Genomic DNA, 20,988 nt, shown 5'->3' with positions numbered 1-20,988 from the left:
TTTTTTTGGTTTTTTTTGGTTTTTTTTGGTTTTTTTGTTTTTGTTTTTTTTTTTTTAATAACGTATTTATAGAGCTTTGGTTCAAACGAGCAAATCTTGGGTTTGTAGCTGAGAAGGAGTTAAAGCTTGGAAGGATTGTTGGGTGAAGCAGGAGGGTGTGACTGTCCTTGTGGATTGTTCCAGACCTTTGATGCATGTGGGCAGAGTGGGAGCTTTCCTGTGAGTGGGTTTTTGCAGGGAGTGTGGAGAGCTGGCAGGAAAGGGGGTGCCATGCTGCTCCCCTTGTGCCAGGCTGTTCTCACCATCCTTCTCTCCAGTGGTAACTGGGAATGCAGTGCTGGTTTTCCCAGAGAGCCTGTGGGAATCTCCTGGTGATGGGAAGAGGATCCTGTACTAACCCAGCCCTGTCTCCCCTGCCCAGCCAGGCACCTGCATCTGTTTGCACTTGCTGGTTCTTGCAGTGCCTCTCACATTTCCCCTGATACTTTGGCAGATGAGATATTTTTATGACCAATTAAACCAGAAACTGGGGATAAGGAGCCAAGGAGCTGGTAGCTGTGTGGGAATGTGGGAGGTTCAAATTGCTCCAAAACCGACTGAAGTAAGTACGTTTGGAAGAACGTTGAAGTTTCATTTAATTCCTGCCAAGTAAGAACAATTCTTTAAATCACTTGGTTCATTTCCCCCAGGAAACAGCCTTGGAGAGCCACACTTCCATTTCCCCAGGGTTGGAGCCCCAGGCTGGGGTGCTGAGTAGTGAGGAGCAGTTTCCAGCCTGGTGGGTTCTGAGGGTTGTGGGGTGAGCTCTGGTACCCACCAGAGTTCTGTTTTCTTTCAGGGATCATGTCTGTTTGTTACTTGAGTTCTTGATGTCATGCTGCTGAGTTTACCACGGTCTGTGTTGCATTTCAGTCTGGGTTTGTTGCTCTGCAGGCTCCTGTCCTGCTTTGCTCTGTTCTCCATAGCTGCAGCTTCTCTTTGAGTCCTTCCCTTTTGTTTTGTCATACTTTTTTTTTATTATTTAAAAACAAGAGCCCTAAAGATTGTAAAACTTTTTGGATATTTTTCTTGTGGTCAGATAGTGCAGATATCCCCATTTCCACTTTAAGCAGTGTTCCCAAACACGAGGTGACTCAGATTTTCCTTCTTTCCATAGTTTGTGCATGGGAGAGAGAAACTTTACCTTCCTTTAACCCGGGGAACGAGTGGCAGGGAAAGGCAATACAGAAATACATTGGTGTGTTCGAGCAGTTGCTGCCATAAACCTTAGGCACAGACGCCCCATGTGAGAGCTGTACCTGCTGCAAGCTGGTTCAGCACCCACAGCAAATAAACCACCTGAAAATCCCTCAAGTTCAAAGCTCTTGCTCCATATTCTGACCCTGCCATCGCTTTGGTTTCCCCTGAGCATGCCAGAGAGGTTTGGTGTGTGTGAACCCACTGAGCAGATCTCAGCCTCTCTCCTGTGTTTGTCCAGGGCTCTGAGCTGAGCTGTGCATCACCCTCTGATGCAGAACTCACAGGGCAGAAGTTGTGCTACAAGTGCAGGTATTGGAGCAGAAGCTCAGGCTGCAGAGAAGGGTTTGTCTCCACAAAGCATTTTCTGTGTGCTGCTGCACTCAGCCAGTCCAGGATTGCATTTGGGGAATGCCAGTGGTGTCCACAGACACTTTCCTGGTCCCTTCCAGCTTGAATTAGGCAGGGATTTATTTTCTCTTGGCTTAAAGAACATTGGTCCAAGACCCTGGTGTGGAAACTGGAGAGAATTGAGGTGCTTCCATCTTGCTTTGCCCAGGGAGAATATTTGCTCTGTGTTTTGTGGCAGTTTGGCTGAGTTAGTGAGGCAAAGGGAAGGCACCTGCAGGGAGCACTTTGCCCTGTGGGGTCAAACCAGCTGATGCTTTTCTGGGTCCCATTGCCAAGTCCTGCCAAACTTCTTGTAGTGCACTCTGGGTCACAAGTCAGGCAGGAGACAAAGTGATGGTGATGGTAAGTACTCCAAAAATGAGTTCTGTTTATACTCAGAAACTTTTCACATGGGTCTTTAGTCTCCTGCTTCAAACCTTTTGCACCTCTTCAGTTGTCATTAGTGGGGCAAAAGCCGAACCCAAAGCTTTGCTGCATGGTTTGGTTTCAGGCAGGTTTGGGCCTTGCTGGAGGGTGTAAGTGCTGACTGTGGGCGCTGGAGGGCAAAGAAGTTCCACTTCGGCCCGGGCCGGGCTGGGAGAGAAGCAGCAGCAGCAGCAGCAGCAGCAGCAGCACTGCCTCTGGTGGCTCCTCTGCTGAGGTTCATTCCTTTCCTTCCCAGCAGTGCAGTGTAGGGGTGGAATTCCAAACCTGTGCTGATCCTCAAAGGGAAAGCTGCATGGGAAGAGTTTAGTATCCTGCATGGAAGTTGAGTAAACTGAGTGGGAACAGTGCATCCATGGAGGAGGAAGGGAGGGAGGTGAGGGTTGTTTAGGGTTATTTGCATGTTGCCCAGCTGAACTTATGGAATCATGGATGTGATGCCAAGGGATGTTTAGCAAGACTCGTGGCCTCTCTTCATTGCATTTAGCCTTGCAGGATATTGGTGTTTGGAGGAATTTTGGTTTGGAGGGAGGTTGGTGCTGCTGGAGAGGCCCAGACGACAGCAGGGATGGCTGGGCTGGGAGGTGTGGGGATGCTCAGGGGAAGTTTCTCCAGCTGCAGGACTCGAGCTCAGCATTGCACAAGAGTTTTGGTTCACTGTGGGCTCCACCACCAGAGAAGTTCTTCCTGCTTGTGCCAAGCAAAAGGGAAGAGCAGAGCAGAGAGGGGGAGGTCCTGTGTCAGCTGGAATGTGTTTGGGTCTGGAGGAAGAGACAAGTGGGATTTGGTCTGTGTGATGCTCACGAGGGCATGACCTTGGCCTGGCAGGGACAGGCTGGTGTGGGAACCACTTCTGCAGCAGCAGCACTGCTTCCCAGTGGGAGCAGACAGAGAGGGATGTGAGAGTGTTTAACAAGCAGAGGGGTGGCACGTGGCTGGAAAGCTGCTTTTGTGTGCTGTGAGGAGCTGGCAGTGCTGGGGAGGACGCTGAGCCCTGGGACAGTTGTTTGCCAGTGGGTGCTTGGGTCAGACACTGGTCTGAGCCAGCACAGCTGGGCTGGGTCTGTGCAGATGGGCACTTGGCAGGCTCTGGCAGGAGTTTGTTCCGTGTGTGGCTGTAGCCCAGATGAGTTTGCAGATTGCCCTTGGCCTGCAGGGCTCAGCAGAGCATCCAGCCTGGTTTCTGCAGTCAGTGTCGTGTCCTGGGCCCTTCAGCCTGTGTTCAGTAGAGCATCTTTGGGGTGGTGAGCCCAGAGCTGTGACACTGAGCTGAAGGAGCTGTTCCTGGGGCTCAGGGATCCAGAGATCCCTTAGCATCAGCTAAAGCTTGGCACCAGGCTGTGGTGTCCTGGTGGTGTATTCCAGGGAGTGTCTGCAGTTCCTGGTGTGTGCAGTGAGCTCCCCTGAGCCTGGCTGTGGTGGGATCCTGTCCTCTCTCCCTTCCCTGCCTCTGACCAGCAGGGCAGAGCTGTGGACACATCCACACAGCCCACCCAGACCCTCCTGGGGACGGGTTAGTCACGAGAAGCATTGAGTGGAAGCTCCTGTGGTTCCTCCCTCCGTGCCCAGGCCTGGAGTGGCATTTTGTACTCCTGTAATCCCTGTGTGCTCTGTTCTCCAGCCCTGACGTGTTCCCACCATCAGCTTCTTTCTCTGTGCATTGTTCTTTTGGTTCCTGTTTTAGCTACACACGTAGAGTTGCCTTTCTCTGACCGAATGTTCGAATGTGATATATTGTATATTTTAAAGTATTTACCCTATTTATATACTATATGTTACTGTTAAATAAATATAAGTTCCATTATCTGGAGTGGAGTTTTATTTGACTCCGTGGGATGCTGCAAACCTTTCCAAGCTCTGTAGAGCAGATCCATCTGGTTCAAACTCACATTGCCTTGTTTCTTGCCCTACAGCTCTCCATCCTCAGGGATTTTCCAGAGAGCAGACCTGGTTGTGGCAAAGACACAGGTGAAGGCTGCAGGTGGGCAGAACACATGGGCAGGATTGGACCATCTGTGTCCTGCATGAGGGGCACGAACAGCCACATTCCCAGTGGGATTTGTAGGGTTTGGATCATCCAGACCCAACTTGAGTCACAATGTGAGAAGTGTTGGCACCTTTGCCCTCTGCAAATCAGCTCGTTTCATCCTGGAGATTTCATTGGGAATGTGAAAAAAGGTTGGAGTTCCATTTAGCATAAATTATTTGTTCCTTTCAGCCCTTTCTCCTGACTTGCCTTGGGGTTACAAGGGCAGAATCACCTGCTTACCCAGGAAAATGCTATTTTTAGCTCATGTGTTATTTTGACTGTTTTTGACTTAGCAGCTAAACCCAAACCAACCCATGAGCAGCTCTCATAGCTTCCTGTCACACTGTGTGGGCATTTGCAGGCACAATTAGCCTCCAGCAACAAGAGAACGAGACCTCAGAAGGGACCAAAGCCCCAACGTGTCACCAGTTCAGCACCCTGAAATATCCAGCAATGCACAGAGCAGTTTGAGGTCTTGAATGATCCCTGAGTGTTCAATCCTTAGGAAAAGGGACTCTGTGTGTCAGCTCTTCAGCTGGAGATCCCACCTGGTCTCTCCCCATCCTGTGCCAATTGACTCAAATCCAGCATGGAAACCTGCAAATTCCCAGGGGAAATCCTGGTGCTTGCTGTGCTCCAGACAGTGAGCCTCAAACCAAGGCTGTCTCTGACCTGCTGTCCAGACACACTTTCTGTGAGTTCCTGATAGAAGAGGGATGTAAAACCAAACCAAACAGCTTTATGGGCTGAGATTTGCCTTTTTCAAGTTCCTTTGGGATATGATAGGTTTAGATTGGATGTTGGGAAGGAATTCTTGGCTGTGAGGGTGCTGAGGCACTGGCACTTGTTATCCAGAGAGAGAAGCTGTGGCTGCTCCATCCCTGGGAGTGTTCCAGGCCAGGATGGATGGCCTTGGAGCACCCTGGGCTAGGGGAAGGTGTCCCTGCCCATGGCAGGAGGGGTGAAACAAGATGAGCTGTAATTCCATGATTCAGCTCAGTACCAGACTGCCCAGCTGATTGCTAGGAAAACAGTCTGGGATATCCTTCCCCAAAGCTGGAGTCAGTCTCCTCGAGCAGGAGGCAGCCAGAGCAGCTCTCTGGGTGCTGGGAAGGGCTGGTTTGGGGTGCCAGAGGGGGCTGAGCTCTGTGGTGTGACCACACAGCCTTGGGCTGAGCTGCATAACTTCAGGCTCAAACACAGTTTCCGTTCAGAGGAGGGGAAAGTGCCACATGACATCCTGCTCACACGGGAGGGTGGGAAAGGGCTGCTCCAGGCTGCTGCTGGGCTGCTGTGAAAAACAGGCTGGAAGGGAAAAAAGAGCTCAAAATGCATGAGCCCTTCAGCTCCTAGAGCTGCCTGCAGATAGGATTAAGAGGAGGAAAAATGATGCTTAATTCAGGGCTCATTCGGGGCTCTCTGCTTGGGGTGAAACAAATCATAGAATCATAGAATCAGCCTGGTTGGAAGCTAATGAAATGGAGCTAATTGAGGAGCTTGGGCCCAAAGCAGGATATTGGATGAATCCTGTTCTGGCTGGAGTGCGTGCTGGGCTGCTCCCCCATGATATTCCATGCCATCGTGTTCTCTGGACTTTGGACAGTGGAATCTCTGAGCTGGGGATCTCTGAGCTGGCTCCAGCCACTGCTCAAAGCACCAAATCTCTTTTTCAGCTGTGATTAACCCCAGTTAGCCCAGTGGGGCCATCCTGGCTGTGCTGGGAGTGAGCACTCTGCAGGCTCCAGCTCCTTCCTTTCCTCAATCCATGCTGCAGCACTAAACAAAAAGCCTTTGCAAGTGGTTTGGAGCAGCCTGGGCATGACACGGGGCTGGAAATCACGATGGGAACTGGTGGCCACGTCCTTGTTCATCCCCTTGTGCTCCCTGTTTCTGCTTCTGCTCAGGGCAGCTTCCCTCTCTGGGCAGTCCCAGCAGTGGGGAGACAGGCTGGAATCTCCTCAGGCCTTGGGGGGACCCTGCCATGGCTTGCAGCCCCTCACTGCTTGGTGTTCCCTTTGTGTTCATCCTGCTCCTCCAGGGCTGCAGCTCAGTCTAAGCTCATCCCAGGCTGCTGTGGGGATTTCCTTGGTGGAAAACCAACATGAAACAGGATCCACTCGCTGTGGTTTTCGCTTGATCTGGTGGTGCCTGTGTCCATGTCCCACATGGGGGGACCCTGCCATGGCTTGCAGCCCCTCACTGCTTGGTGTTCCCTTTGTGTTCATCCTGCTCCTCCAGGGCTGCAGCTCAGTCTAAGCTCATCCCAGGCTGCTGTGGGGATTTCCTTGGTGGAAAACCAACATGAAACAGGATCCACTCGCTGTGGTTTTCGCTTGATCTGGTGGTGCCTGTGTCCATGTCCCACATTTGCTCAGAGAAGCTCTGGCTGCCCCAGGAAGTGTCCTGTCCAATGTTGGACAAGGCTTGGAGCAACCTGGGCTCCCTCCCCATGGCAGGGGGTGGAATGAGAAGATCTTTGAAGTTCCTTCCAACCCAAACCATTCCATGATTCTGTCATCACTGACCCTCACTGCTCCCATACCCACAGCCTGATTTCAGCCCCACTTGGCTCACCCTGCTGTCACCAAGTGGGTGCAAAACCCTTAAATCAGCTGTGGGGAACACAGAAAACTCAGAAGACACTTGTGTCATCGTGGTTTTGCACCCAGGGACGTTGAGAGGTGTCATCCCACAGCACTGAGCCGTGACCACCTGAGCCAAAGCTTTGCTTCGAGCAAAACATTTCCCGAAACTCCGAGCTGGGCTGTGTCCTTCAGCAAACACTTTTCAGTGCACCAACAGCACCCAGAAGGGCAACCACTTCCTCAAAGGCTCTGAGCAGTGTGGGAGCAGCTCTGGGTGGTGTGTTCCAGGCTGTGCTGCTGTGTCCTCCAGCAGCCGAAACACGGAGCGAGCAAAGCATCACCTGAGCATCGCTGGGAGAGCCAGACAAGAGCTTGGCAGGAAAGTACTTTTATGGGGTTGTTCAGGGCTGTTCTCAGAGGGAGGAGGAAGTCCGTTGGCAAAGCAGCTCTCGCCGAGCGGTTGCTCTTGGTGGGGGGATCACCCCTGGGTGCAGAACCCCCACGGGACCATCAGAGCTTTGTTTCACCTATCTCCTAACCAAGCTTCCCCTTGGAGAAAAAAAACCAACCACCTTCCTGATCCAAAATGTCCCTCAAGCTGCCACGGAACTGGGATTTCAACCTGAAGATGGATGCTGCGAAAATAGGTACCGTGAGCCTTTCTTTGTCCCCTTCTGTGCCTGCCCCAGTGGCCAGGGGTGAGTTGGGGGCTGTGGGGTGGCTGTGGCTGAGCCTGGCTGTGATTTTTTTTGGCTGTGGCCTCGCTGGGGGGACCTGGCCCAGCTGCTGCTTCCGAGGCAGTGGAGGGTTTGCAGATGATTTGCAAGAAGTGATTTGCAAAGTCTCACTGAGGGATGCTGCGGGAGCAGGGCTGGGGGACCAGGAGGTCCTGGCAGTGTGGGGCTGCTGCTCCTCCCAAATCCAGTTTGGGGGGTTCAATCCCCATGGGCACAAAGCCTTGCAGGGGGTGAAGGGCAGGTTGATGGAGGACACAGGCTGGAGGAAGCAATCTCACCCTTGCTCAGGTCTCTTCACACCCTCTGACATCACTGGTTTCCTCTCCCAGGGCTGTGGGACAGCTTCACCTTGTGACTCCCTGACCCACCTCCTGCCTCTGCCCAGGCTTTGTGAGGCTTCAGCCAGCATGGGATCCTCTTGAGAACACTTTGGGAAGGAGTGTGGGATCCCTGTGTGGACTCTGAGGCTAAAATATCACGGCAGGGTCAAGCAGCCAGGGAGGGGATTTGGGGGTGATGATGGTGTGGCCAAGGAGAGGGTGCAGAGCCCAAAGCTCTGCATGGCCCTGGCACTGTGTGTGGTTTTTTTGGTGTGTGTGGGCAGAGACCTGGGCCGTGGGCACAGCTCAGTGCATTGATTCTCCTCATGCTGTGAGACCAGGCCCATCTCCAAGGGTGTAGTGAGGATGTGACTCTACTTGTGGAAAGTATTTGCAAATCAGTGGTCACTGCTCTCTCTTGCCCCTCCCAGCCTGGGGACACTTCCCCCTGCTCATGCCCAGCCCTGGATGTGGCACAGGCAACTTCTGCCAGCCCCAGGCCACTGCCCCAGCTCCTTCCTCATGCTGAGGGAGCTGCAAAGCTCTTGATCTCAATGAGATTGAAATTTCATTGTGAGACCTATGGTGGCACTTTGACTGGTTTTTGCTGGGAGTGTTGGCATCTCTCCTGCAGAGCAGGACCAGGGGAGGGCAGGGAGGGCTCTCACCCAGGACAAGGGGCTGGGGCAGGAGGCAGCATTGACGTGGGCACCGTGGTGACATCCTCTGCCATTTCTCCTGCAAGTCATGCTTGGCAGGACTGTTCTTCTCAGGGAGTGGGCAGCAGGACATGGGGCCCTGCCACGGCCAGGCCCTGGGGCTGGAGGAAGAGTGAGGATGTTTTGGAGGAAATATTCAACCTCAGAGGCAGTTACCACAGGAAACGCTTCGGGAGGCACCTCCTTTGTTCTTGGTTGCTCTTTCCTGCCCTGTGAGAGCATCAGGAGGAGCAGGACCATGAGTGCCCATGCATGATGTGTTGGTGAAGGAGCTGGTTGCAAGTGTTAGGCTGTACTGGTGAGAGCCAAGGGAAAAAGCTTCATCCTCACCCCACATCCAATTTGGTCATCACACCTGAGCTGGGCATTGCACTGGCCAAAAAAAAGGTAGAAACTTGGAAGATGGATAAAGGGAGGAGCCACAGCCTTGGTGGTTCTGGTTTTGTGAAAGCAGAAAACTTTCCACTGGGCAGAAATAGCCTGGTTGTCTGCAAAGCCAAGGGCTCCCAGCAGCTCTGTCCCCACGAGCAGGGAAGCCAAATTTCCCTGGAGTCCTATCACTAGTTTTGCCCTAAAGCCATAACTGCTGACTCTGCCCAGAGGGGTTGGCATTGGAGGTCTGCAGTGCCTGGTCCAGAGGCAAAAATCCAGGCTGGAAATGATCCCTCCTGAGGCATTTACTCTCACAGAGGCATTGAGAGAAGCACTGGGCACTGATGGGACTCATCGATGCGACGCAAACAGGGCACAGGGACACTGCTCTGCCCACTGTCTAATCCATGCTGGCACTTCTTCCCTCCTTGGAGACTTTCCAATCCCATAGTGTGAGCTCTGCCCCATTGGAAACATCAGGTGATGTTCTCCTAGAACAAAACTACAACTTCCAAACAGTTTTTCCCAGCTAGGCCGGGTCAGTGTGCGATCGCTGCCGCAGGCGCTTCGGGGTGGGTACAACAACACACACTCCCATTAGAAAAAAAAAAAAGAGAAAAACAAGCTAATGATTTTTCTTCTCACTTGCAAGACAATTACTCCCACGCAGGAAAAAGGAAGCACATACTGACAGATACTGCAGCCACTTCCTTTGAAAACTTGAGCCAGTTTGCTCTGCAGAGCGACGGGGCACAGAGTCGCGCTCGCGGCTGCGGCTCAGGGCAGCCCCTGGCACGTCCTGGTGCCCACCATCCCTCTGTGTCCCCTGGCAGCTCGCTCCAGGAGTGTGATGAGTGGGGATCCCACACAGCCAGGCTCCCCTGGCACACTGGAGAGGCCCCTGAAGCTTGGCTGGCTGAAGAAACAACGCTCCATCGTCAAGAACTGGCAGCACAGGTACTTCGTGCTCAAGGGGCAGCAGCTCTACTACTACAAGGATGAGGATGATGCCAAACCACAGGTAGGATGATGTGCTCAGTCTCTCCCGTGTTGGGAAATGAAGGCTGAGAGAATTGGGAGTGATCAGACTGGAGAAGAGGTTTGGGGGGACCTAATTGTAATCTTCTGGTAGCTGAAGGAGTTATGAGAGAGACTATTTACAAGGGGCTGGAGGGACAGGGCACAGGGAATGGCTTCACACTGGCACAGAGTGGGTTTAGGTTGGATATTGGGAAGAAATTCCTCCCTGTGAGAGGACTCTGAGCACAGCCTGGGTGTGAGGACCAGCCCAAGGCACAGCTGTGCTCGGGGCTGGGCTGACCACAGCCAAGGGCAGCTGCTTCCTCAGGACCTCCTGTCACGGGAGAGGCAGCTGGAGGAATAAGGGAAGGAAATCTGTCTGTCTCTGGCCTCTGGGGTGGTTTGTATCCCAGCCCAGCCCCATCCTCCACAGGAGGCTCAGTGGTGCCAGTGCCATTTCTGTTCTTCAGCCTCTGCCCTGGAGGAAACCTGCCCTGCTGCCTTTTCCTCTAGGGCAAGAGGCTTGAAACCTGCTGGACACTCAGTTCTTTTGTGATCCTCAGGAGAAAATGACTAGCACAACTAGCACCTGACCCTTTGCACACCACAGGAGTGTGATCATCCACTTGGGCATGGTTGAAACTTTCACAGCAGTGCCCGATGTCTGCAGTCCCCCAGCACCATCCCACCCTCAACTCTTGCACCAGTTCCATCCCACTCAGCCCCTCTGGGCTGTAACCAACCTCTGTCCACCCCATAGAAATCATTTCTCAGAGTATACACTCTGAGAAATACACTTACCTGAAAGAAATCAGGTGGTTTTCCAAATGTATATGGATAACTTTGTAGTTTTCCCACCGTTATCTCCATGCTGTAACTTCCTTTTTGAGTATTCACCATCTTTTCCTCCTTCAGAGAAGTGTCAGGGGAAGGTCCTTTGCTGGAAAAGCTGTTCCCTGTACAAAGACAGAAAAAAATTCACAAGGGGAAGGAGATAAGTGAATCCTCAGGATGGAACCACAGAGATGAGCCCAGTGGGATCCAGGTCCCATTTCTGGCTTTGCCCTGTTTTGGGGGGATGGGAAGGCACATCCCCCACTGTAAATGGGATGTAGAAACAGAAAGTGCTGTGTAAAGCTGATGGCTATTCATGGCACTTTGGCAGCTCTTGCTGTGACCCTGCTGTGCACCATCCTGGGTTGGTTCAAGCCTCTCTGGTCCCAGCAGAGACTCTGATGGATACAGCCATGGTTTAGGCTTTTGGAGCAGGGATGGTCCTGCTGCTCACAGGAGTCCTGTGGCTACCAGGAGGCTGAAATCACTGAGAAATTTCAGCCTCATTTCCTGCCCTGGGAAGCCCCTGGGGCTGCCTCACACACCTCTGGCCACTTGCCCCAACCCCTTCACCAGCTCCACAGGAAGATCCAACAGAAATGGCTGTTTTCCCCTTTATTTTCTAATCTCTCTTCCCTTTTCTTCTGTTTCTCTGCTCCTGCCAACGTTGGGATGGGTTTGGGGTTTAAGTGATGCTGTGTTAAAGGAACAGTTTTCCTGCTCTGGGGCAGCAGAAACAGGATGCTCTGCTGTTTTGCCAAGTCTCTGCTTTGTTCTCTCTCCTTCCACTCCCAACAGGAGCTAAAAACACATGAGAAGGGAGAGGGGAAAAAAAGAGGAAAGCACAAAAGAAGCACTTTTCTCATTCTGAGAGTCACTCCATTGGAAAAAATTTCTACTTATTGGCCCTTAGTGTTTGAAAAGTCTCTTTAGCATGTGTCCATAAGTACATAAAACATTCCTCCTGCCATGAGTTTGCAAGCTCCAAGCAGGAATTCCACCCTCAGTGCTGGCACAGTGTGGTCTCACAGAGGTGTTTGCAGCTCCTGCTCTCTCTGTCCTAGGGCTGCCTGTCTCTCCATGGAAGTACCATCAAGGAGGTGTCCAGCAACCCAGAGGAAGGAGGGAAATTCATCTTTGAGATCATCTCAGGTGAGGATGCTTCACTCCTATTGTTTCACTCCTCTCTGTTTCATGCTTTTGGGCTGGAATGCTCACCCAAAATCTTTTGGGCAAGTCATTTTGTTCCACTTCTTTCTAAAGTTCCCACAGTGTTTCATGTGGAAATGAGGGTGTTGGTGTCAGTATTCCCATGGCCAGGCTGGAGCAGAGCCCTGTGCCAGTGCCCATGGCCCATGGTGAGCAGAAGCTTTGCCCAGCTCCAACATGCAGCAGCTTCTGTTCCTTTCTTGCAGACCCTCAGCAAGTGAAATGTCAGTGCTGCTTCCTTTGCAGCCACAGAGACATCAATGAGGAGATTTGGAGCATTTAGCAAAGAAAACAACCAGAATGTGTCTTTTCTTCTCCAATCCTCTCCACAAATGTTCTGGTTTCTTTGCAGGGGTATCTGGAGACCAGAACAGGCCAGGGCAGGACACCTGTGTGCTCATGGCCAGCTCCCAGTCTGAGATGGAGGAGTGGGTGAAATCCATTCGCCGCGTGCTGGGGTCGGCGTCAGGAGGTAAAGGGGAGCAGGGACAGCTCTTGGAGGAGTGTTGAACCATCCTCTGGTGTCCTGCAGCACTTCTCTCTGGGGATTTCACAGCTGGGCTCAAATCATAGAACCATCAAAGTTGGAGGAAACCTCTGAGATCATCAAGTCCAACCCGTAACCTGTCACTGCTGGAACCCCTAAATTCTAAGCCAGATCCTCCAGTGTCCTCTTAACCACTTGCAGGGATGGTGACTCCACTGAATCCCTGACACTGGGACACAGAGCTGTAAGAAGTCACTTGTGATGCCCTAGAAATCTGCTCCTGGGCCAGAGCCTGTGGTGCAAACACAGGCAGTGTCAAGGAAACAGCAGCCAAGCATGAATGAACATTTCTAGGCTGGTTTCAACCTCTTTTTGTCAACTTCCTCCTTGACTTACTGACCCTGAAAACATTGTTCTTGAAAACAACTCACATTCAGGGATGAAGCACTGAAAAATGTTGCTTTGCACCTGCCAATTTCCTTGCTTTGCTTTCCTTCCAGCCTCACCACCCTCACAGGGAAGAATTTTTTCCCAATATCCAACCTAACCCTGCCCTCTTTCAGTGTAACTCTATTGCCCCTTGTCCTGTCACTGTGTGCCTGTACAAAATGTTCCTCTCCCTCTGTTTTACAGCCTCTTTTAGGCACTGGAAGGGGCTCTGAGGTCTCCCTGGAGCCTTCTCTGCTCTCTCAGCCTGCCAACACTGCTGGTTTCCCTCTGCATCCCTGAGCTTTTCTGCCTCTAATCTGAACCAGGCTGTGCCCTGGGGGATGGCAGCATCACCCAGCTGAAAAGAGGACTTAGAGCCAGAAGTTTTCAGGGCATTGCCCCAACTGGCACAGGACTCTTTGCCATCGATGCCCTGGAGCTGGTTTGGGTTGGGATCTCTCTGCTCTTACCCTGCCTCAGGTGAGGAGGAAGAGTTGAGCTGCCTTCCCACCTCTGAACAATTCTTTAGCTGTGGGAGTTCAGGAGGAAAAAGCCATTGCTGTGAAGGAAAGGTACCACCCACAGCAGAACAATTCTGTCCTTTGCCCAGGGCAGTTTCAGGAGAGGAGAAAAGCAACTCAGATCAGTGAGACTTCCAGCTCCAAATCTCTGCAAGGCTCTTATTTCTTAGCCATCCTCAGAGTTTTCTGCCCACTTCAGCCTCGTGTGATGAGCTTGCCTTCTCTCCCTGTGCCTTCCATCTCCCTCTCTTTCACACAAACAGGAGAAACTCAAGTCTCACTGCTTGGTGTTCATGATTTTGAGCATCGTTCGTTATTTGGAGGAGAAACACGATTTCCTTTTGCTCTTCTTTCTTTGGCAGAAGTTCTGCTTTCCCCCAGGTTTCAGGCTCCTTGTCTCCTGTGCTCTCAGAAGAGCAGGGACATCCTTTGGCAGGGGATGTGCCTCTGGCAAAGCCTTTGGGCTGCTCTGACCCTCTGCTCTCTCCCCAGCTGTGTTCGGGCAGCGCTTGGCAGAGACCATGGCCTACGAGCAAAAATTTGGGCAGCACCAGGTGCCCATCCTGGTGCAGAAGTGTGCAGAGTTCATCAGGGAGCATGGAGTGAGTGAGGAAGGAATCTTTCGCCTCCCTGGCCAGGACAACCTGGTGAAACAGCTCCGGGAGGCGTTCGACGCCGGAGAGAGACCTTCGTTCGACAGGTAGTGTTGGGTCTCCTCTCCTGCCCAAAACTCCCAAATCCTGTGCAAAACCAACTTGTGTCCTCCCCCAGAGAGCCCTGCAGGAAACCTGGAGCCTCCCCAAGGGCTCCAGAGAGCTGCAAGGTGCTGGTTCAACCTTCAGTGCCACCTCTGCAGCCTGGTTGGGTTTTTCCAGACACACTCACACACACAACCACATCAGGACTGAGTGGGGAGTGCTAAAAAGCTGTCACTGCATCCCAGGCACCCACAGTGCCTAAGATTTTGCCCTACAAAAATACAGCTCTGCAAAAAAAAAAAAAAATAAAAAAAAAAATCCCTCTGGGTTTAAATGCATTTGTTACAAATAAGAATATTTTAAAAGCTCAAAGCAATCCTAAAAATAACTGACCTGGGGGATTTTTTTTTTTTTGTGCTAGAAGTTTAGAACAGTTTAGCAACTTTAAGGTAGGTCAGATTAGAGGCTTATGATCTTGACAGTGTCCTTTGACATAATGTAAACTAGATGGAGTGTAAAGCTGCAAACATCTGTCCCAGCAGGACGTGCTCAGTCACTGCTGTGGCTCTGCAGCTCAGGCCATGGGGAGTGTGGCCAAACATGTGAGCCCAGGCAGGATCTGCACACAAACCCTCAGGAGCTCAGCAGGGGCTGGGAGGGCCCTGCCTGGAGGAGTAGGGACATGGGAGAAAGGTCTAGTTCACTTTTTCCTGGTTCTCTGTCACTTCAAATGCAGTGACAAGAACCAGTGTGATGCTCCAGACTTATGGGCTGGGATAGGCAGTTCCCATTCATTAAATAACATGGATTCATTGCTGTCCAGTGGGGGAGGAAATGTCATTTTAGGTTCACAAAGTAAAGGGGAGAGACTGAGACAACACTGTCTGACCCTTTTGTGCAAGGGTCAGCAGCTGCTGGCTCTGACTCCTGGTTTCCCACAGCCTGAGTGCTGGAGCAGCCAGGAGAACCCTCTGCCAGGGTCCAGGTCTTCCCAAGGGCAGGGAAAGGGCAGTTGGGTAGAGCTGGGACACTGGGAGGAGACAGGAGATGTCTTGGTGAATATCTTGCCATCCCAGCTCAGCCTGGATCTGGATACTGGGACCTGCCACCTCCACAGTGGGGAAAATCTGCCCCAAGCCTTGATTTTCCTGCCATCTGGGGCCATTCCCTGGTTTGGAGTACCCTCTGGGTCCCTCCCAGCTTGCTCTGGCCTCCCTGTTTATCTCTCTTCTACCCTCAGGGCTCAGCTGGAGCCTGACCCCCTGGCTCAGGGCAGGGTTGGCTCAGTGCTGGCTCTGAGTCCCACCTGAGCAGCTCTCTCACGTTGCAGGGACACAGATGTGCACACTGTGGCCTCTCTGCTCAAGCTCTACCTGCGGGAGCTGCCAGAGCCTGTGGTGCCCTGGACACAGTATGAGCATTTCTTGCTCTGTGGTCAAGCACTGGATGCTGAGGAGACAAAGGTAGAGCTGCTTTTGTGTTTCTCCTTCTGGCCTTAAATAAAATCAGCTGCATTTCAGAGCTGAGGGGCTGGGTGCATATTAACTGGGCATTATCAGCTGTGTAAGTCCTGAGCTTTGGAATTTGGGGCAGGAAAAGGTGTGAAAACCAGGATAGAAGGGAAAACAAACATCCTGCAAACTCCACCTGCCTGAGCTGAGCCAGAGGGCTCTGGGGGAGGCTGAAGAAGGAAGAGAGGATTTGGGACAGGGAAAAGTATGAAACTGTCTTTTCCTAACTATATATTTGTGCCCTCCCATTGCACAAAACCCACTCTTGGCTGCTGGTCCTATACATAAAACCTCCTTGCTGAGCACCCTGCAGAGCTTCTCCATCTCCATGCTTGGCCTGCTGGAGAAATGTGTAATTTCTGTGAATCTAGAGCTGTTTCTTAACTTGCTTTTAGGGCCACCAGGAACTCCTGAAGCAACTGTCCCTCCTTCCCAAAGACAACTACAACCTCCTCAGCTACATCTGCAGGTCAGTCCTCTGCACAAGGTGTAAACAGCTCAGATTTGGTGTTGGTGAGCAGAATTGTCATCCCAAAGGCTGAGCCTGACTCTTCCAGACTGAGCCCTTGACATTTTTCAGCTGTGTTTTGGTTCCCCTGAAGGCATCAGGTCCTGACTTCTGTAGAGGGAGAATTTCAGGCACAGGGATAAACACCTACAGAGTGTCTAAGCATAAATCACTCCCCTAAACCTCACTTAAAAATCTCTGAGAATTAAAATCAGGTGTAGTTTTCCTAGACAAAACCTTGTGCTCCAAAGCTGGTTTCACCCAGCTTGGGTTGTTTTTCTCAGCTTAGAGATGAGATTAGAGGTTTCCCTTCCTTTTTGATCTGTTTTTAGGGTGGTTTTTCTTCTGAAACCACTGAGACCCATTTCCAGCTCAGCACTCTTTATGTCTCAGCAAACTTTATGTCCTTCTGACTGGGAGGAAGAGCTGGATGGAGCAATCAGGATTTTACACTGGTGGATGTGTAAGGCTTTTTGCAACCTTCCTCCTCTGATGTGAAATATTTACCCTTGAATTCTGGCAGGTTTCTGTATGAAATACAGTTGAACTCTAGTGTCAACAAGATGAGTGTGGATAACTTGGCGACAGTGATTGGAGTGAACCTCATTAGGCCCAAGATAGAGGATCCTGCAACTATTATGAGAGGTAAAAGGGATTCCTGGAATAACTGACTTGCTGAAACACTCAGGAGCATCCACAATCCTGACACTGCAGTTTTCTGTGGTAGATTTATGGACATAAGCCAGAAACATGCCTGGACACACAAAGTACAGCAGGGCAGAGTCAAGCCATGTTTAGGCTGTAAAGGTGTTTATAGGGACAAAAACCCTTAGGAGTTGCACTCTCTGTTCCCTCCATAGAGTTCAAACAATTCAGGAATCTGGTGAGGTCATCTTTGAGTTGCTTGGAGCAGGAAGGTGTAAGATTCTTCTTGGAGAAACAAAGGAAACTCCAAGCAATTAGTGTTGAGCTGAGCCAAGCTGTGACCCTGTGGGCAGGGACAGATGGAGCAGAACTGCTAAGTTTTCAGGCCAAAGGCTGCTCTGCTCTACAGACATCGCAGGAAAATACTCCACATATTCACACACCTCACATCTGGGCTTTGCTGTTGAGCCAGAGTCATGATTTGTGGCTTGGTGCAGCTGAGCAGAGACTCCCATGATTGCTCCATATCCTATATGGGAGATAGAGAAATCCTTCCCTTCCTTTGGCTTTATGATCCTGCTCCTTTTCTTCACCTGCACTTCTACATTCATCTCCAATCTGGACAGCAGAAGGACCAAGCAGGTGTGGGTGAGAGGAACTCTGTTGGGTTGGGTTTGCTGCTGACACATCCCTAATCCTTCCAGGCACACCACAGGTCCAGAAGGTGATGACAGTGATGATCAGTGACCACGCAGAGCTCTTCCCCCCATCCAAGGATGTGCCTCCCTCCCCTCCTGCCTCCCAAAGTGAGAAGAAAGCTCCTGTCCCTCGCAGCTCCGTGGGCTGGGGAGCAGCAGAGGCCCCTGCAGTGCCCAGGGCTGTGAGCCTGGGCCAAAGGCAAATGGTAAACTGAGATCCCCAGGGAAATAATCCAACCTGCACTGAATAAATGTTGTGTTCATTTGTAGACCTAACAGGGCAGCAAGGCACTAAGAGCACTTGCTATTAATAAAGAGCTGTATCTGTCAGCCCTGGAATATTTACATCAGGAAAATGATGTAGATAAACTTTCCACTTTCCTGTGGAAAATCTACTGTTCTAGGGAGGAAAAAAAAAAAAAGAAAACTCCCAAAGCTGTTTAGCCTAAAGAGCAAAAGATGAAAAGATGTGAAACCTCTTTGGTTCAGCCTGGTAAAGGGAAAACACTGAGGATTAAAGGCTTTTCTCAGAAAATGGTTTGGGAAACATGATGCAATCCAGAACAGTTTTTTAATGGAAAACTTGTGGCCTTTCTGCAGTCCTAGCAGTGGCTGCCACCTGTCTGCTCCTGTCCTAAGTCTCTGCTCTGCTCTACAGAGGGGTGACCCCAGTTCCTGCACTGCCCCTGGACCAGCCACGAGCTCAAGTGCCCCAGGGGAAGATAATGAGTCCCAAGATGCACTGGGAACGTGGAAAACACAGGCAAGGAAAAGAACTCAGACTTTACCTGCGAGGAAATCTTTCCTGACAGCTGCTGCTCCAGGGGAGAAGGGCAGCAAGGAAAAAACTGATGTGTTTGGCCGTGACTTTTGGAAAAGCTCCTCTGGGAGCAGCACACACTCCATGGTCACTGATGGGCACAAGAGAACGTTGTCTCATGATCTTTTCAAGCTGCTGGACCTGCATCGTGCTGTGACCTACGACAACATTCCCACCCCCCAGGCAGAGAGGGGGGAGGGCAGCAGCTCCAGCCCCAGCCCTGCCAGCAGCATCTCTGACAAGGAGTTCCTCCCCTGCCCCAGCCCCAGCCATGAGCCCAAGGAACCAGCCAGTGCCTTCAGCAGCCCTGCAGATGTGGCCAAGCCTGAGCAGGAGACCAGGGAGTTCCTGCAAAACACCATCCTCAGGCTGGAAAAGGAAATGGAGGCACAGAAAAATGACTTCCAGGAGCAAATTAAGAGGTAAGTCGCTGCAGGGAGCTGCTGCCTGCAGAGTTGGGTGTCTGCAGCTTGGGCTGTGCCAGCAAAGAGTGCAGAGATTTATTCACCAGCACCACAGGATGTAAAGGGAATGATTAGTGATGAGATAAAGTGTTTAGTAGACTCTAGAAAAACCAGTGTCCTGTGCTGTGCTCTCATGGCACAGTGCCTGATGCTGTAGTACTGCAATATTAATATTCTTAGCTCTAGTCACATCATTATATACCATTGCAATGCTCCAGCAATAATGACACTGTCCTAACTCTTGTTACCACCACAATATTGTGCCATTCTACTCTCCAAATCTGGTAGCAGCACTCTAACATTACTAGTTGTGAGCAGCAGTGTCATATAGCTTCATATAGCATTAGAATCTCATCATCTTATCACTGTTATCATACAACCAACACACATATATTGTGTATGGATTTCTTGCACCAAGTTCTGTGGCCACTGAGGGGATCAGGTCAGAACTTCTGGCTTGTTTTATTGCTCCAGGACACAGAGGTCAGACTCCTGAAGGAACCAAATGTTGGTTCTCCAGCACTTTTCCAAACCAATCCTTTTCTGCTGTTTCTCTTTGCAGCCTCGAAGAGGAAAACTTTGAAGTCTGGGCCAAAGTGGTGAGGCTGAACCAGGACATTGAGAAGGAGAAGAAGAAGTCTGAGGAGCTGCAGCTGAAGCTGGTGAACGTGGAGCGCTCACGGGAGGACGTGGAGAAGAAAAACAAGATGCTTGAGGAGCAGATAAAAATTTTAGCTAAATCCACATTCAAAACTGATGCCAAAACCAACTAGGAATCACCCAGCTCTGCACAGGCACAAAATGCAGCTGCAGAATGCACAGGAATTGCCAAGCAGGGGCAGAGCCAGGGACTTGTATTGTCCTGTGTTCTGCACTGAGCACAGGTCCACCTGGGGGAAGGAGTCCAGAGGTTCCAGGCTGGTTTATACTCAGAAACAGGAAATTCAGATGTGTTCTTTAGCTTTTTTGGATGTGTTTATTTCAGCTCCTCTTTCAGCTGTTCTCTGGAGAACAGGCCAATTCTTCCTGCTGCTCAGCCAGTATCTTGCACTCAGGAGTTTGGGCTATGGACACATTATACCTTTACAAAGAGAAACCAGCCTGAATCTCTCCTCCAGCCTCTGGCTCCCTGCTGGAGATACCCCCTGTGCTTTGAGAGGAGCAGAGAGTCCTTCAGTCCTGGATCCAGGGAGAGGGAGGAGCCCCAAGGCCTGGAATGGCACAGCCTGTTGCACAGTGTGCCTGGATGGTGAGCTAGAAATGCTTCCAGCACCTTGGGTGAGGTGTTTGCATCAGTCACACAGCTGGTTATTGCTCTCATAGAGCAGGACAAACCCATGGGAGAAGAGATCTCCTACCTGCTGTGCTGTGCCTGTCTGATGGCTCCAGGTATGAAGTCCCAACACCACAGAAACCTCTTCAGTTCAGTGGCTGTGCACTTATTTCAAGCCTCTGTTCCCCAGAGCCATGTGTGCCCAAACCCAGCACAGCTGATAAAGCTTTGGGAAACACTTTGACAATCCATACTCAGAGAGCTTTGTGCAGAGGGAATCCATCAGCAGCTTTCCCAGCACAGTAAATGGATTTCTGCACTTTCCCTGATGGACAGTGTTCAAAGAATGACAGATCTGGACTTTTTAACTGCCTCTGCTTTGGCTTCTCATTGTTTCCACAGAGCAGAACAGGATTTCCTCAGCCACCTTTGCACCCCAGAGATGATGCTGAGTCTCTGCCCATCACTTTCTGCCATCAGCATAAAGACTACCAGGCCCCAAAGATCTCAGTGTGGCTGTTCATGACCTTCCCTGCTTGTTTCCCAGCCCTGCCAGCAGTACCACGAGGCCTCTGAGCCTTTCAGTGGAGGAAAGAAAAATAAGAGGACTCTGCAAGAAAACCTTTTTCTCCTCATTTGTCTTGAGAAGGTGGAAGAGCAGCACACAGCCCCAGCCCAGCCTAGAGCCTTTGTGGGGACAGAAAAGGGAAGAAAACCACAGAGATCTGCAGGAGTTTTCAAGCAGGACCAACCAAGCACAGGGAGGTGAATTCCTCAACTCTTGCTGCTGAGGACTTGGATTTGGGGAGGCAAAAATTCAGCTCAAGACCAGACTGCAGAGCTGTCTGACAGAGCCTGGAGGAGAAAGGAACTGGTGAGAGAAAGGGACATGGAGGAAACTGTGAAAAAAGGGGAGATGGGAGGGGGAAAATGTTACTGGGGAATAAAAGTCAAGACTGGGTGTAAAGCACTTGCTGCTCTCAGCTTTGTTGGGGGGTGGGAGGTCTTGTCTAGCCCTAAAAGTGAGCCCAGATTCCTC

At 51.1% G+C, this 20,988-nt stretch overlaps 1 protein-coding gene across 1 annotated transcript; it reads left to right on the top strand.

Annotated features, from left to right (window-relative positions):
- Positions 1 to 7,270: 7,270 nt before the first annotated feature.
- Positions 7,271 to 19,449, top strand: ARHGAP25 (Rho GTPase activating protein 25). The gene is made up of 11 exons (XM_009077846.1): positions 7,271 to 7,331; positions 9,666 to 9,853; positions 11,751 to 11,838; positions 12,248 to 12,367; positions 13,825 to 14,032; positions 15,361 to 15,493; positions 15,937 to 16,010; positions 16,573 to 16,694; positions 17,399 to 17,598; positions 18,051 to 18,634; positions 19,239 to 19,449. Exons 1-11 carry the CDS (start codon positions 7,271 to 7,273, stop codon positions 19,447 to 19,449), a joined length of 1,989 nt encoding a protein of 662 aa, XP_009076094.1.
- Positions 19,450 to 20,988: the final 1,539 nt, after the last annotated feature.

This window comes from Acanthisitta chloris, unplaced genomic scaffold (genome assembly GCF_000695815.1).
Source record: "Acanthisitta chloris isolate BGI_N310 unplaced genomic scaffold, ASM69581v1 scaffold6157, whole genome shotgun sequence".
NCBI lineage: Eukaryota > Metazoa > Chordata > Aves > Passeriformes > Acanthisittidae > Acanthisitta > Acanthisitta chloris.
This window is presented reverse-complemented; position numbering and strand designations above follow the sequence as displayed.

Coding starts and splice junctions, on each gene's coding strand:
- ARHGAP25 (XM_009077846.1), top strand. CDS start 7,271: ATGTCCCTCAAGCTGCCACGGAACTGGGATTTCAACCTGAAGATGGAT. Junction 12,368..13,824: donor GCTGGGGTCGGCGTCAGGAG/GTAAAGGGGAGC, acceptor CTCTCTCCCCAG/CTGTGTTCGGGCAGCGCTTG. Junction 18,635..19,238: donor TTCCAGGAGCAAATTAAGAG/GTAAGTCGCTGC, acceptor TTCTCTTTGCAG/CCTCGAAGAGGAAAACTTTG.